Source organism: Phascolarctos cinereus, unplaced genomic scaffold, assembly GCF_003287225.1.
Source record: "Phascolarctos cinereus isolate Bilbo 61053 unplaced genomic scaffold, phaCin_HiC Scaffold_5;HRSCAF=322, whole genome shotgun sequence".
In the NCBI taxonomy this organism is placed as follows: Eukaryota; Metazoa; Chordata; class Mammalia; order Diprotodontia; family Phascolarctidae; genus Phascolarctos; species Phascolarctos cinereus.
In genome coordinates this window covers 102394192-102409065 of record NW_027555958.1, presented here as the reverse complement: position 1 = coordinate 102409065, position 14874 = coordinate 102394192, and the positions used below count along the sequence as shown (strand labels likewise).

The 14874-nt window shown below is 39.1% G+C and overlaps 1 protein-coding gene across 2 annotated transcripts in view; it reads left to right on the top strand.

Moving 5' to 3' along the window:
- Positions 1–14874, top strand: part of MTHFD1L (methylenetetrahydrofolate dehydrogenase (NADP+ dependent) 1 like) — a 220970-nt gene that overhangs the window by 79660 nt on the left and 126436 nt on the right. For both annotated transcript variants that reach the window (XM_020986602.2, XM_020986603.2), the window contains exons 16-18: positions 1000–1102; positions 8571–8647; positions 10848–10988. In XM_020986602.2, coding sequence (XP_020842261.1) covers positions 1000–1102; positions 8571–8647; positions 10848–10988 — 321 coding nt within the window. The remainder of the gene's footprint in view (positions 1–999; positions 1103–8570; positions 8648–10847; positions 10989–14874) is intronic.

Here is a 14874-nt window from a genome sequence, read left to right as displayed (position 1 = left end):
CACTTAGGTAGCAAAGGACGGTGTCAAAGCTTTACTGCCCTAATTGCAAACTGTAATTGTGTAATTAAAAAAAAATCTACCTCTGTAGTTACATAGTGTGCTGCTAGTGTAAACAGGATCAACATGTAAATATATCCTAACTTGTCTTTTACATGCTGTACCAAAGTCCAACCCTGAACACAGACTAGTCAAGAGGCCTCACAGGGTGAGGGGGACTTGGGAGGACGGGAGCCCACTGTAAGTGATAGACAAGGAAGAATTCATTCCTGACCCAGTCAGTATAGGTTGAGCAGCCTCTTGTCAGGTGGATGTGAATTTTTAAGAGGCCCATGGTTCACAGATTTAGAGATAGAAAAGGATTTAGGGATCACCAAGGGCCGGTTGCCTAGGACCACAAAGCTAGTAAGCATCTGAGGAAGTACTCAAACCCAAGACCCTATGACATCAGGCCTAGCCCTCTGACCACAATAACTATACTACCCTCTCTTGCCCACATTTGAAATATGATTAAAGCTATGGGAAGTGTCTTACACTACAGGACTCTAGATAATTCAACTAATTGGGGAATAGTGGTTGGTATAATATTGCTCTTCACTTCATATTACATATAATTTATGTTTTCTTTTGCCTAACATTAACTTTCAGGCTTTTATCCTTCCCTATTCTTTTTCTCATTATGGAAGTAATGTTTCACTGGGGGAATATGCAGGTTATGTGTGTTTTGCTAAATTAGAAGGAAACTGCCTAGAAAACAGTATAGACACAGATTTTATTTGAAATATTGGTTATAAATGGCAGTGTTTGGGGTTGAATGTAGAGTCTGATGAAATAGTGTCAGTTATGCTGCCAGAATTTTTTTCTCTCCCCTCAACGTAGTGGTCATGTAAAGTAACACTTAGAGATTTGCAGGGACAAAATCTAAAACTAAAAGGAAAAGTTATCTAGCTGACATGCACTTGAATAAGTTTCATTGTATTGTGTTATTTTTCTTTTCTATAGAAACTAGGAATAAATAAGACTGATCCAAGCACACTGACAGAAGAGGAAATGACCAGATTTGCCCGGCTTGACATTGACCCATCTACCATCACGTGGCAGAGAGGTAAGCACGTTTATGATGTTTTCAAGGTCTACAAACCACTTCCCTCACCATAGTTCTCTGTAGTATGTAGGGAAAGTATTATTATTCCCATTTTGTACCTGAAGAAACCAAGGCTAAGTGACTTCAATCAATATATCAATGAGCATTTATTAAATGCCTCCTCTTGTGACAGGAATGCCCACCCAAATTTATGCAAAGCTTGAATTAAAGAATTATGGGGTTTTTTTAAAAAAGTAATACAGTAAGTAACCTAATTAAATATGGTTTGGGGAACCCAATATACTGCAAAGATAAGGATACATAATCATACATCACTTGCTAAACACATCTAAGCAGTAGTTTCCAAACAAAATTTAACTCCTAGCACAGTGCTTTACTTTATGGTAACTGGTCATTAATGAATGTATATTCAGTGTTCTATTTAACTAAATTAAATATATAGAGAGAAGTATGAAGAGTTCTAAATTAAGGTAATATAAATTCTGTAACTCAGAATAAGGTAATATAAATTCTCTGACACAGAATAGTCTAAGGGGATCACCAGGCAGGTATACCTGGGAGTACTGAAACCCATTGTAAATTACAGGCAAGGAAGAAGGTTTTCACTCTATCAATAGACCATCCTCCTCTCTGCTCCTCAATAATGAAATCCCGTGAGTTGCTGTGGCTAAAGGAACTTCATGCCAGACTACTGTGAAGCCTAGGAGAGGGTCTCCCCTTGTAACCTAATCTTTTCCAGCTTGGCTTAGTACCTGCCAGAGCTTGTGCTATACTGTTGGAGCTTTTAAGGGCTCACCCACCTCCATGCTCCAGGGAGGTGCTGGAGCAACAGCCGGAGAGAATGCAGAGCTTATCCAGACCGAGTACCTAAGGAGTCTTCCTGTGCTTTCCTCAACAAGCAGTCGTCTAACCTTTGCTTGAAGACTTCTAGTACCAAGAACATGTACCGTGATTTTTTTTTTTCCGGAAGGTGTGGTTCTGTGAGTGGAAGAGTCTCCTACATTATCAGACTGTGGTCGCCACTTTGCTTAACTCTTTGTCCAGTGGACATGGAGAGTTATATAGGGATTATATAAAAACAAAAAACACAAATAAAAAAATTAAGATCTCAAGTGAGGAGAAGTTCACACCTGAGGTTCATTCCAGTTTGGATAGCTTCAGTTTCTAGGAAAGTTTTCCTATCAAACCTAAATTTGCCTCTTGGAGCTACAGTCTGCCCCCTCGGGCCAAGCAGAACAAATCTAATCCCTCTTCTGCAGGATGCCCCTTCATGTAGCTGTAGAAAAACAACTATCCTGTTCCCACAAAGTCTCCTCTTCTCCAGGTGAACTACACCCCCCCCCAGGGGCCTTTAGCTTAGTCCCCAAACAATTGCACATGCAGAAACTGTGACAGATTTCCAGGGGGTTAGTCTCAATATCAAAGCATTAACACCGGTAGTACAAATGGCTCCCCAGACTTCAATGGGTTGGCTGAAGATCGTGGTTTCCTTCTATGACAACCTCACTTGTACCTTCCTACCCTGAAATTTCTCCTGCCCTGCATTTTCTCTGTTAAGCTCACAAGGTACTGTGATTGCCCTCCCGCTGCTCTCTCCCCCCTCTGGTCCCTTCTGGACACTGCTGTCAGGCTCACCCTCCTAAAAGCTCTATTCTTGTTTCATCACTTCCCTACCCAGAAGTCTTTCAGAGTTCCTCATTGCCTACAGCATCAAGTCCACACTTTTGTATATCAAAGCCTGGGATTCAAGACCTTTCTCAGTTTGTTTGCAATATTCTTTTGTATCCTTATCTCCTACCTACTGCTCTGCACACAGTCTCTCTAATCAAACTGTCCTATCCGCTGTCTCTAAAATGTTCCTAGCCTATTTTTACCTCTGATGCTCTTTCAACTAGAAATATATTCCCCTTGGTACCCATCAAAATTATACCCATACCTCCAAGGTTAGCTGAAGTCTGACCTTGAAAAGCAATATGGTTTAGTGTAATGGTGGGGAACCTGCGGCCTTGAGGACATATGTGGTCCTCAGGTGCCGCCTTTTGACTGAGTCCAAGTTTTGCAGAACAGATCCATTCATTAAGGGGGTTTTGTTCCGTGAAGTTTGAATTCAGTCAGAGAGCCATACTTGAGGACCCAGAGGGCTACATGTGGACTCGAGGCCACAGGTCCCCTATCCCTGATTTAGTGGAAAGTATGCTAGATTTGAAAGACCAGTGGCCTGGGTTTGAATCCTGGCCCTGCCACTTAATATAGTGGCACAGGAGATACAGTATTGGGCCTGGAGTTAGGAAGACCTGAGTTCATATCTGGCTTTAGACACTTACTAGCTATGTGATCCTGAGCCTTTATTTCATCATGGAACCTTTGCCTCAGTTTTCTCAACTGTGAAATGGGGGAAAAAATAGCATCTACCTCATAGGGCTGTTATGAGGATCAAGTGTAACAATATTTGTAAGGCACTTAGCACAGTCCTTGCCACTTAATAAGATTGGTGCCTAGTGAATGCTTATTCCTGTCTATCCTTCCTTCCTTTCTTTACCTTGAATGGGTCATTCTTTTCACTGGGCCTCCCTTCCTTACCTGTAAGATGAGAGTGTTGGGCTAGATTGTTTAGTCCTGTCCAGCTCTTCATGGAAGCGGTTTGCTGTTTCCTTCTCCAGCTCATTTTACAGATGGGGAAACTGAGGCAAACAGGGATAAGTGAAGATGAGTCTTTCTGACCTCAGTCTTGGCACTCTATCCACTATACCACCTAGCTGCCGTACCTCCAGGTACCCTCCAGCTCTAAATCTCTGATCCTTTGATTCTATGACCTCTCCCCTGAAATCTATTCCCTGTCACCCCACTTTGTACTGTTTGCAACTATTCTTCTGTTCCTGTAATACCAGTTGCTTTATTTTTGTTTCCTTGTCTGTATGTTTATCAGTGTAGATAAACCTCTCCTCTGTTGCTAGATCAAAAGGTAGAACTTTGCCTTTGTGTCCTGCCAAGTGCTCAGCCCAGGAGAAGCTTTGTATGCATCTGTTGTGGATTTTATTCTTCTAAGAGGTGTTCCCCCCCCCCCCACAATTTTATTGATGCTGAGGGGAAAAAAAGAAAGAACCAGAGAGAAATAATCATAGGTCACATTTACATAACAGTTTCAATAAATGAGAAAGTGACTCAAGAGTTGTTTTTTTTTCTCAAGCTCAGTGTGAGATAGATAGTGGAAAGAAAATTCCAAGTAAATAGTAAGAAGTATTTATGTAAACTCATCTACCTAGTCAGCTAAAAGGTTTCTTATCTGATCAACCCAAGGAATTTGTTTCGTTTTGTTTTGTTCTTTTAGAGAATTTCTAGTTGTCTAAAGTCATTCTTAAATTCTTAAGGGCAGACTACCACTACACACTTTGTCTCAAAAATTCAATAGTTGAGCTATTTTATAGCAGCTAATTTGTGAATTAGGTTTAGGATTCATTTTTTTAAAAGACCTCCACTGAGATTTACCTGTGGGGAAAAAAAGAAAAACACGAAGCAGGTAAAAGTGGAATACAAAGTTTGGTGTCCTCCTGTCTTCTGCAATTAGAGTGATCTCATTTCAGAGTAGGATTCAGAAATATAGCCGTGAACTCAATTCTTGGATCCTGATGTAAAAAAAAACTCTCCGTGGGATGACTTATGACAGATGCCAATTCTCAAATTAATTTTTTTCTGAGAAGGTAGAATGAGACAAAGTATTCTGTGGCCTTGGATTAATATGAAAGGACATGACAACTTTTGAAAGTTATTCCAATAAATACAAGAATCATATTACTGCTAGGGCATTGAAGTATGGAAAGTTGTAGTGCTAATGAAAACACTCACGGTCAGAAGAATTTGGAATTGTATACCCCGAGATCTTGGTCTTATGTAGTGTTAATTGATGTGGGAGGTGAAACCTATGACCCTGGAACATCACCTTTTTTTTTTTCTCTCTAAAGCCAATATAGGCTTTGCCCTTATAATTAAGATTAGGTTTTTTTTTAAAATCTGATTAGTTAGCTAGACTAGAAAGGGATGAAGTTGGATTGGAAATTGTGCCTCAAGACATGCTGGTATTGAGTAAGCCAGAGCCTTGGAGTGATCTCTCTGTACTTCTTGTGGATCTGTGTCTTCTATTAGAGAAACAAATTTGAATCTGCCCAAGCAAACATATCTTCTACATCAGTGTTCTGTAATGAGTGAGTGCTTAGTAAATTTTTGCTGGTTTGTTATGCTATCATTTTTTTCTTCCCTGCTTATTAATTCTATCATTGTTTTTGTTTTGTTTTGTTTTAAACTGGGACAATTAACTCTTTTGTCTCATGTAGTTTTCATTTATTATTTCTCAAAATATGGCTCTGAAAAACCAGGTTTTGATTTAAAGCCAATTGGGATTCAAATGGAGCTACTTGTCTATGCCTTTAAACCCAAATCGCTCTGGCTCTCACTGATTGGCCAATAATAGGCCCAAGCCCAAGCCTCACTTACTCATTGTTTGGTTTTTGATGGCTAAGAGTGAGTATAAATACCAGTTGCTTCTGTTCTGGCCAGAAACTCTGAGGGTCTTCCCCTTCCAGATTGATTCTTTTGTGACATCAAACTAGGCCATCTTTTGCCTCAATTCTTACCTAGCTTTTCCCTACTGAATGGGTGTTGCCTCAAACAAACCGAGACCCAAGAAAGATCTTAGCTTAAAAAGGCCAAGGTCTTCCACTGCATCCTGGCCCTTAGCTAGTCATCCTGACCTGTCTCTTGCCACTGGTCTACAAAGACTCTGGAGGAGAGAGTTTGCACAGCCCTGCCTCACTTAAATCCAATTCATTTACAAGTCAAGACATCATCCTCCTGATGTCATTGGTCCTCTGGGAAGGAAGGACAACAATAGCAGCCTTTGAATGAGCAAGTCTCACTCAATCCTGCTTCCGAACATGAATACTGGCAATGATCAGTTGCAGTGTCAATAACTAAATTTAAAAGCTAGAGACATATATATGCCATGTAACTATGTGCTATGTTCCGTGTAACTTCAGCTGTGAGAGACTAGTGAGCAGAAATCGTGTTAGGTATAGTTGTGGTCTTGTTAGGGCTCAAAGAATATTAGGCAACAAAAATGACCAGACAAACCTTCACCTTGAGATTAAATTCCATGAGTTAGCCAAGATTGGAAGCCTTTTAGCTTAGATGAGTTTACAGAAATACTTACCATTTACTTGAAATTTTACGTCCACTATCTGTCTTCATACTGGGCTTGAGAGAAATCTCTTGAGTCACTTTCTCATTTATTGAAACTGCTATGTAAATGTGACCTATGATTATTGCTCTCTGGCTCTTTCACTCATTTTTTTCCTCAGCATCAATAAAATTGTAAATTGTAAGAAATCCTCCAGTACAGATGGCATCCTGAAGATGCAGATGGGCTTTTGATGCCACCAACTCCCAAAGATTTTTCCAGCTGCTTTCTTGTCTGAGGTTTTTGTGTGTATAGATGTTTTATTGTTGTTGTTGTTGTTGTTTAACTTTGTTAAATGAAAAACAGCTGAACTTTGGTTGCTGGCTTTTTCTTGGAAATTTGATAAAAAGAAAACTTCACTCTTATGCCAAGGTTATGTGTAGTACAAATCTGAGAAAGAACTCTCCTTTCTTTGATTTGATAAAAAGAAAACTTTACTCTTATGCCAAGGTTATGTGTAGTACGGATCTGAGAAAGAACTCTCCTTTCTTTTTTCTTTTTTATAACCAAATTGTAATCTTTTCAGATGGCATATTTTAATGCAACCATGCAAATTGCCACAGGTCTCAGGCAAAAATGGCAGCAGCCTATAAGAATTTCAATAAGTTTTACCTGCCTTTCTGTTAATTTTTTTTTCCATGAGATTTCATGTCTGCAAGTTTGGCTGGCTTAAAATCATATACATTGCTTAGTCATTGCTTGGTTAAAGGGCAAGGAGGGATGGACAAGTTAAAATAGGAAGGAAAATTTTCAGTTTCTAGGTGTTTTCTGCTTCCTTTACAAAGCTACCTTAATACCGTTGTCACCTTAAATCTCTCACTGTAATTTCCCTATTTCTGTTAATGGCACAGTTATCCTCCCAATGTCCCAAGCTGCTAATCTGAGCCCTTCCCTTACCTCATCCCACACATCCTGTCAACTTCTAAATTCTGTCAGTTCTGCCCCCCTTGTCTTTCTCACATCTGTCCCTTCCTCTCAGTTCCCTTGGCAACTAACCCAGGGCAGGTCCTCATCCCTTCTTAGCTAGACTGTTGTCTTAACCTCCTAACCATCCTTCTTGTCTACATTCTGTCCCCTCTGCCATCCATCTTTTATATAGCTTCGTTCCCGAAGTGGACCATTCCCTCCCCACCACCCCATTTTATACAGCTTTTAGCATCACATTTTAAGAAAAACATTGATAAAATGAAAAGCAGCCAGCATGGTAAAGAGCCTCAAATCCAAACCACAAAGGTCAGTTGAACAAACAGGATATATTTACCCTGGAGAAAAGGAGGAGGGACAAGGGGGAGGGGGAAGACTAAGAACATTAGTTCTTAGTATTTGAAAGGCTGTCTTATGAAAGAAGGGTAAGATTTATTATATTTAGCCCCAGATGGTAAAACTAGGAGCCATGGGTAGAAATTGCAAATGAGCAAATTTGGGCTTGATTGAAGGAAAAACTTCCTAATAGCTGGAGCTATCCAATAGTAAAGTCATCCTTCACTGGATTGGGTGACCACTTGAGTATGTTATAGTGAACTTCGTTTTATAGTATAGATTGAACTAACTGGCCTGTGGGGTGGCTTCTAAATCAGAAATTCTGAGTTCCCCCTCAACGTGGCCTTATGCCTAGACCTGTCCTTTATATTTCGTGTTATAGGATTTAGAGCTGGTAGTCATCTCAGAGATCAGTCTAACTCCCCCATTTTGTGAGGAATCAGAGAATCAAGGAAGTTGTGACTTGTCCGAGGTCGCACAGCTTGTAAGCAATAAAGTCTCTTGATTCCAAATAAAGTTCTCTTTCCAGTATGCTAGCATGCCTTCTGGTTTTATATCCAGGTCCCTTTTTCCATAGGTAAGAAATTAGCTTTTCTTCCTACTGTATTGTAAACTCCTTCAGAGGGAAATCTGTGCTGTATATGTCTTTTTGTGCCCAGCCCCTGGCCCCAAACTCCAAGCATAGTGCCTTGCTTTATAGTAACTGGTCCTTAAAAAATGTTTATTGAGTGTTCTAATTAATAAAGTTAAAGATACATATACAGAAAGAAGTGTGAACAAGTCTGAATTACAGTAAAATAAATTCTGTGGTTTAAGACATTTTGGCTTGTTTGCTGAGAATCATTGTTTCTACTGTCATTTAATACAGTATAAAATATATAGCAGGGCATTACTCAGTATTCATTAATGGATAAAGAAATTAAAGAAAACTAGAATTTGTGTGTTAGCCCTACTTTAATCTTTTCTCTTGTCTTTCAGTTTTGGACACAAATGATCGATTTCTACGAAAAATAACCATTGGGCAGGCTAAGACAGAGAAAGGATTCTTTCGTCAGGTGGGTAAATATACAGCTAAGGGAAAAGTTCTTCCCTGGTTTGAAGTGGTTAAGCTGAGTCAGTACTTTGCCTTTTTCTTCACCCACAATGACTGGCTAATTACCACTCCTGCTATTCTATTCAGCCAGGTTTGGGGGAAGGTCCCCATGACATCCAGTTTGGAAGTGTATCCAGTTGTCTTTCTTGGAAAGGACAGGTCCATCTTTCCTTGGAATGTTAATTCTTAATGGTTTTGTTAGCAAATAGCTATGTAAAGCTGTGTGTCTATAGATTACTAAAAAAAAAATGGAAAATGGAAAAATTAATGTGCTACCTTTGTAGCTTAATAGCACTTAAGGAATTTCTTGATTTAAAAACAATATTCCATCTAAATACAGTGGCATTCTAATTTTTTTTAACTTTTATTAGCATATTCAAGAGCCATTTCTAATTCTTTGTATTGTTTGAAAAATGTATCTAGCTGTGGAAGTCTTTTGATGGAAATAAAAGGTCTGTTAATAAGTCACCGACTAAAAGTGAAATTTGGAAATGATGACTGTTTTTAACTTTGGTTTAATAAATCACTCGTTTAGATTTGACCTTTGGTTCTTTGGTACTGATTTTTGAATTTTTATTATTTTAGAAGGAATCTTCATTTGATAATCAAAATTTTTAAGGTGAATGATCCTATGCAACCCCCACCCCCGCCCAAAATTCAGATTTATAATCGTTTCTTATGTAGGTATATTTAAGTGTGAATGATTTTCAGAGAAAGTTCAGCATTCAACAATTTGACCAAAATAATAAATCCACACTGAAATCCTTACAGGAATTAACTAAAAAGGTGCTCAGTTTTTCCCTGCTTCAAGCAGAGAATGGATGATATTGCTTTTTTTTGCTATGATTTTTCTTGGGTATAATTTTCAGAGTTTCAGCTTATGGTTGGTTTGGCTCACACCTTGGTTGGATATTGGGGAAAAGATGAATAGGGTTAGCATATAATCAGTAGAATACTCCCAGAGGATGTGGAACTATTCATTTTCACTTTTATTTCCCCAGTACCTAACATAGAGCTTTTCTCATAATTGATACTTAATAAATACCCATTGAATTGAATGCTTTTGACCAAAAGAACGTTTATAGTGTTTAAACCATCAAAGGAGACTTCAGAAGTCTGCCCAATGTCCTTGAATTTCTTATTATCCTTCCATTTCTTTCTGGCATGCTTTAGGAGCACAGTCATAAGAGGAGAGAACATCATGTGGGCTGTTAGAAATAAAATTGTTCATCTCGTCTTAAGCACTGAAAAGTTTAGAGATTTTGTGCAATCTGCAAAATTAATTAATTCTGTGGTAAATTTTTCAGCTAATGAAATCTAGCTAATCCAAAAGGTTTTTCCATTACTTCCTAATCAAGACCATAGTCTTGGAAACAGATGTGAAAATCCAATGAGCTAGGAAAAAAAAAAACAGTCTCCACAAAATTTCTGGGATCAGAAGGAATGAATTCACGAATGTTCTTCTGTTTGTTGTGGTGGGGGATGGGGAAGGTTGTTTTGATGAATTTCTACCTCTTCTCTGTTCTTTACTTTTTACTAGGGAGGCAAATACAATATTCTTGACTGCAGATTAAGTGCAAAGGAAAAAAGAAATAGGGAAGGGAATGAGCATTTATATATTACTTGCTGTGTGCCAGGAACTGTGCTAAATGCTTTGGAAACATTCTCTCATTTGAATTCACAAATGGTACTCTATCTTGCGTTTGGGCTTTTTTTGTTTTGTTTTCATAAATGCCTACCCCCTCTCTGTTCTTTACCTTTTTTGCTTGGGAGGCAAATATAATCATCTTGACTAATAAACTACATGCAAAGGAAATAGGGAAGAGAATGAGCATTTATATAGTGCCTACTGTGTGCTGGGCACTGTGCTGAGAGCTTTATAAATACTAATCTCATTTCATCAAATATACTCTCATTAAAGAGGAAAGGCAGAACATATGAATAGGAAAGGGAACCATTGGCAGTGTTTTTTCCAAGACAAAGTAAGTGATTAATTAATATTTGTTAAATGGATAAGTGAGACACTGAACAAGAGGACAGGCAAAGAATGCAAACATGCTTTACTTTTATTCTTATAGCTCAGTATAGACCTTTTTTCTTTTAAGAACACCTTAGAAAAGCACCTCTGTGATTAATAAATTCTTTTGCTTTGTCTACCTCAGGCCCAGTTTGACATTGCTGTTGCAAGTGAGATCATGGCTGTTTTGGCGCTAACAGATGGCCTGGAAGATATGAAAAACCGCCTGGGGAGAATGGTGGTGGCCAGTGACAAAAAAGGACAGCCTGTAACTGCCGATGATTTGGTAGGTATATAAATGGAGGCAAAGGTCAAAAACCCCTGCCTTTTAACTTTTTCCTTTGGTTTACTAAAAAGAGTGGAGACTTTTTGTACTTCTATAAGTTTGTACTTTAGAAGTTCAAAGAATTAGCATAAATACTTGCATGATTGAGGATTTAAGAAGCAATATATCCTATTGGTTTTCCTATAAACTGTACTTTTTCATATAGATAAAAAGAAACTGCAAATGTTGGTCTTTATCTTCCACTTTGAAACAAAAAGGTTGCTAGCCTTGTGTCTTAAAAAGAATGGAGAGAAAATTTTTTAAACAATTCCTTCCTTTCCACCCTCGTATCATTTGACCATCCATTGTGAGCCCTTTCTTCTTCCCAATTCTGCATGCGAAATTCCCTTGACTTCCTCTTCCTTTCTTTCAGTCTTTGAGAATTAAGTAGTCTTCCTCCTCACTAAGGCCCTGATTCCTTCTTCTCTGATTTTCTTGACCTTGACTCTTTGATCCTTCCCTTTCTCCTAATCTTCAAACTCTATCCACTGGCTTCTTCCCTGTGCCTACAAACGTGTCCACATTTCTCCCATCCTTTAAAAACTCTTCACTTGAGATAGCTATTCCCTCATGCTTATCATCTTTTATTTTATCTTCCATTTCTCAGCTAAATTCTAAAAAAGACCAAGTTATTTATACTTTTTGCCTTCACTTTCTTTGTTGTTCAATCATGGCCGACTCTTCATGTCCCCATTTGGGGCTTTCTTGGCAAAGATACTGGAGTGGCTGCCATCTCCTTCTCCAGTTCATTTTACAGATGAAGAAACTGAGACAAACAGGGTTAAATGACTTGCCCAGGGTCACGGAAGAGGTAAGGGTCTGAGGCTAGATTTGAACTCAGGAAGAAGAGTCTTCCTGACTCCAGGCCCAGTGAGCCACCTCGCTACCCCTGTTTCAAAAGTATTGATGGTCTATTATAGACTTATACTGATGATCTCTTACTGCAACCTTTGATGCTGCAGATCACTGTCTTCTCCTTGTTTCTTTCTCTAGGTTTTTTGAACTCTACTTTCTCCTGGTTCTCCTCCTTCCTATCTGACCACTCCTTCTCAGTCTCTTTTGCTGTATCATCATCCACATTACACCCATTAACTGTGAATTTCCCACAAGGCTTTGTCCCATGCCTTTTTCTTGCCTTCCGTTCTACCATTTCACTTAATAATCTCATCAGCTCTCAGGGGCTAAATTATCATCTCTGTGCTGTTGATTCTCATATCTATCCCTAATTTCTCTTGGGACCTCCAGTTTTGCATCTCCATCTACCTATTAGACATTTCAAACTATGTCTTGTAAATATCTTAAACTTGACATATCTAAAACCTGAACCCATTATCTTTTTCCCCAAACCCTCTCCTCTTCCAAACTTCCATCTTAGTTTTGAGGGTACCACCATCCTCCCAGTCCCCCGGGCTTGCTACCTAGGTATCATCTTTGACTCCTCACTTCCATCCCCTACATCCAATCTGTTGTCAAGGCCTGTCAGCTGTACGCTGGTAGCATCTCTAGCATATGTGCCCTCCTCTCTTCCGACACTGCAACACCCTTGTGCAAGCCCTCATCCCTTCACACCTGGATATTACTATAGCCTACTGTGTGGGTCTGCTTTCCAAAGATGTTTCCCTATTTCAGTCCATTCTCCACTCTTCCTCCTCATTTCTACCTCTTATAATCCATAATTTCTTTCAATTTCCCACTCAAGCACTACCTCTTACATGATATCTTTCCTAATTCTGCACAGGTATTAGTGCTTCTCCCCGCCTGCCCCCCCCAATCACATTAACTATATCTACCTATCTGTAATATTTTCTTGTCTGTGTATATGTTATTTCCCACTAGTGGAATGTAACCTTGAGGGCAGGAGTTTTTGTATCCTCAGCATCTGGTATATATTAGGCCCACAACAAATTCTTGTTTAATTCTTTGAAACCTTTCTTCTGATTAGACTAGAGGGTGGTAGAAGTAAGTAACTTCTTGAGAAAAGGGGAAAGGGAGTTACTTATAATCATTATGCACATTCATCACAAATTGAGGGTAAGAATGGCCTTCTAGAAATAATCTCAACAAGCTGTTTTCTCCCTGAGCAAGACCCCCATTTATGGCTACACACCTGGGAATGAATGCCTGACTGAAGTGATGTAACATAGCATAGTATTTCTGCATTGTTCCCATCTGTCAGCACCAGACATCAGAGTGTGAGAGGAGTCCTCAATTATCTATCTTCACACCAATCTGCTTTCCCCAGGAGGATTAGGTATGTTTGAGATATTAGTCTTTGCATTAAAAAGAAACATGTATAGAGAATCTTCCAATATTATTATGGCCTCATCTTTTTCAGTGACCTGGGAGGAAAGTGCTATTATGATCTCCACTTTATAGCTGGGGAAACTGAGGCTGAGAGAGGCCAACTTAGCCAGGGTCACACAGCTAGTCAGTGTCTAAGGTCAGGTTTGAAATCAAGTCTTCCTGAGCCACCTAACTGCCTCTGAAGAAAGGTGGGGATTTGCAGAGGTGAAGGTAGAGAGAGAGTCTTCCAGGCATGGGGATGCAGTTGGCAAAAGTGGGCTACACTGTGATAGGGTAATATAGGCCAGCTGGAGATGAACAGATATGGCTGGGGTGAGGGAACAGTTCATGGAGAGGCCATGTAGAAGTCAGAGTAAATGAAGATTCCTGTCCCATGGGAAAGGCAACAAGCAAAATGAACAATAACCATTTTGGTGGGTAGAGTGCTAAACTCGCATGTCAGAAAGCCTTGGGTTCAAATCCTCTCTCAGACATATACTAGCTGTTTGACCTTAGGAACATCATTGGTGACTAAGTGGTATACTGGATTGGGCACCAGTCCTTGAATCAAGAAGACCTGAGTTCCAATCCAATATCTGTCACTTACTATTTGTGACCCTAAGCAAGTCATTTAGCCGTTGTCTGTCTCAGTTTCCTGTAAAATGGATAATAGTAGCACCTACTTCCCGGGGTTGTGGTGAAGGTCAAAAAAGATATTATTTGTAAAGTACTTAGCCTAGTGTCTACCACATAGTAAGCTGTATATAAGTCCTAGTTCTTATCATTTGTTTGTTAGTTCTCAAAGTACCTGGTCCATTTTTTTCATCCTCTTGGTTAAGAACTCTACAGTGAGATTTTCATACAAAGTCACTTGCTTTCTACAAGTCTAAAGATGAGAGACTACTTCCAGGCATCTTTTTGTTATGGATTCTAAGATACTGGACGTTAGAAAAAATGGTATTTGCTAGAAGTGCATGAAGTATCACCACAGCTAGTGCTGGGAATTGTAGCCACAGAAGGCTTCCACCATTTCAGTAAGGCAGTACTTACAATATTTGGGCTTCTATAAATTTTTAAGGAGCAGCATTTAAGAAACTTGTGTCACGGATAAATGAGCCGCTGATTGCCTACCATCTTACTTGGGGCTGCAATTGAGCATTACGTCTTTCTGTAGTTTCTCCAACTAATGTTACACAGTTGCAGATTGCAAGCAGGAATGATTTGCAGGAAATGAAACCATTACACTTTTTTTGCCCCGTCCTATAATACAGACAGAGCATTACCAGCTTGAGATTTTTCTGTCTGTAAACTTCAAGGGCTCACCAAGTTGTGGACTGTACTTGTCAAATGAGAATGCTTTTTTTCTCTTAATAAGTGTATATTGTAGAAGCAAGTAATAGACATTTGCTTATGTCACAGACATTATTTTAAAGTACAAAAGTTAAATGTTCTAATTAAAAAATGGAATATTCTACTATGAAATGGTTACATGGCAATACCAAGCCACTATTAATGGTTTAAAAAACTGCCACTAAAATTCTGCTTATCTAATCAACCTACTGTG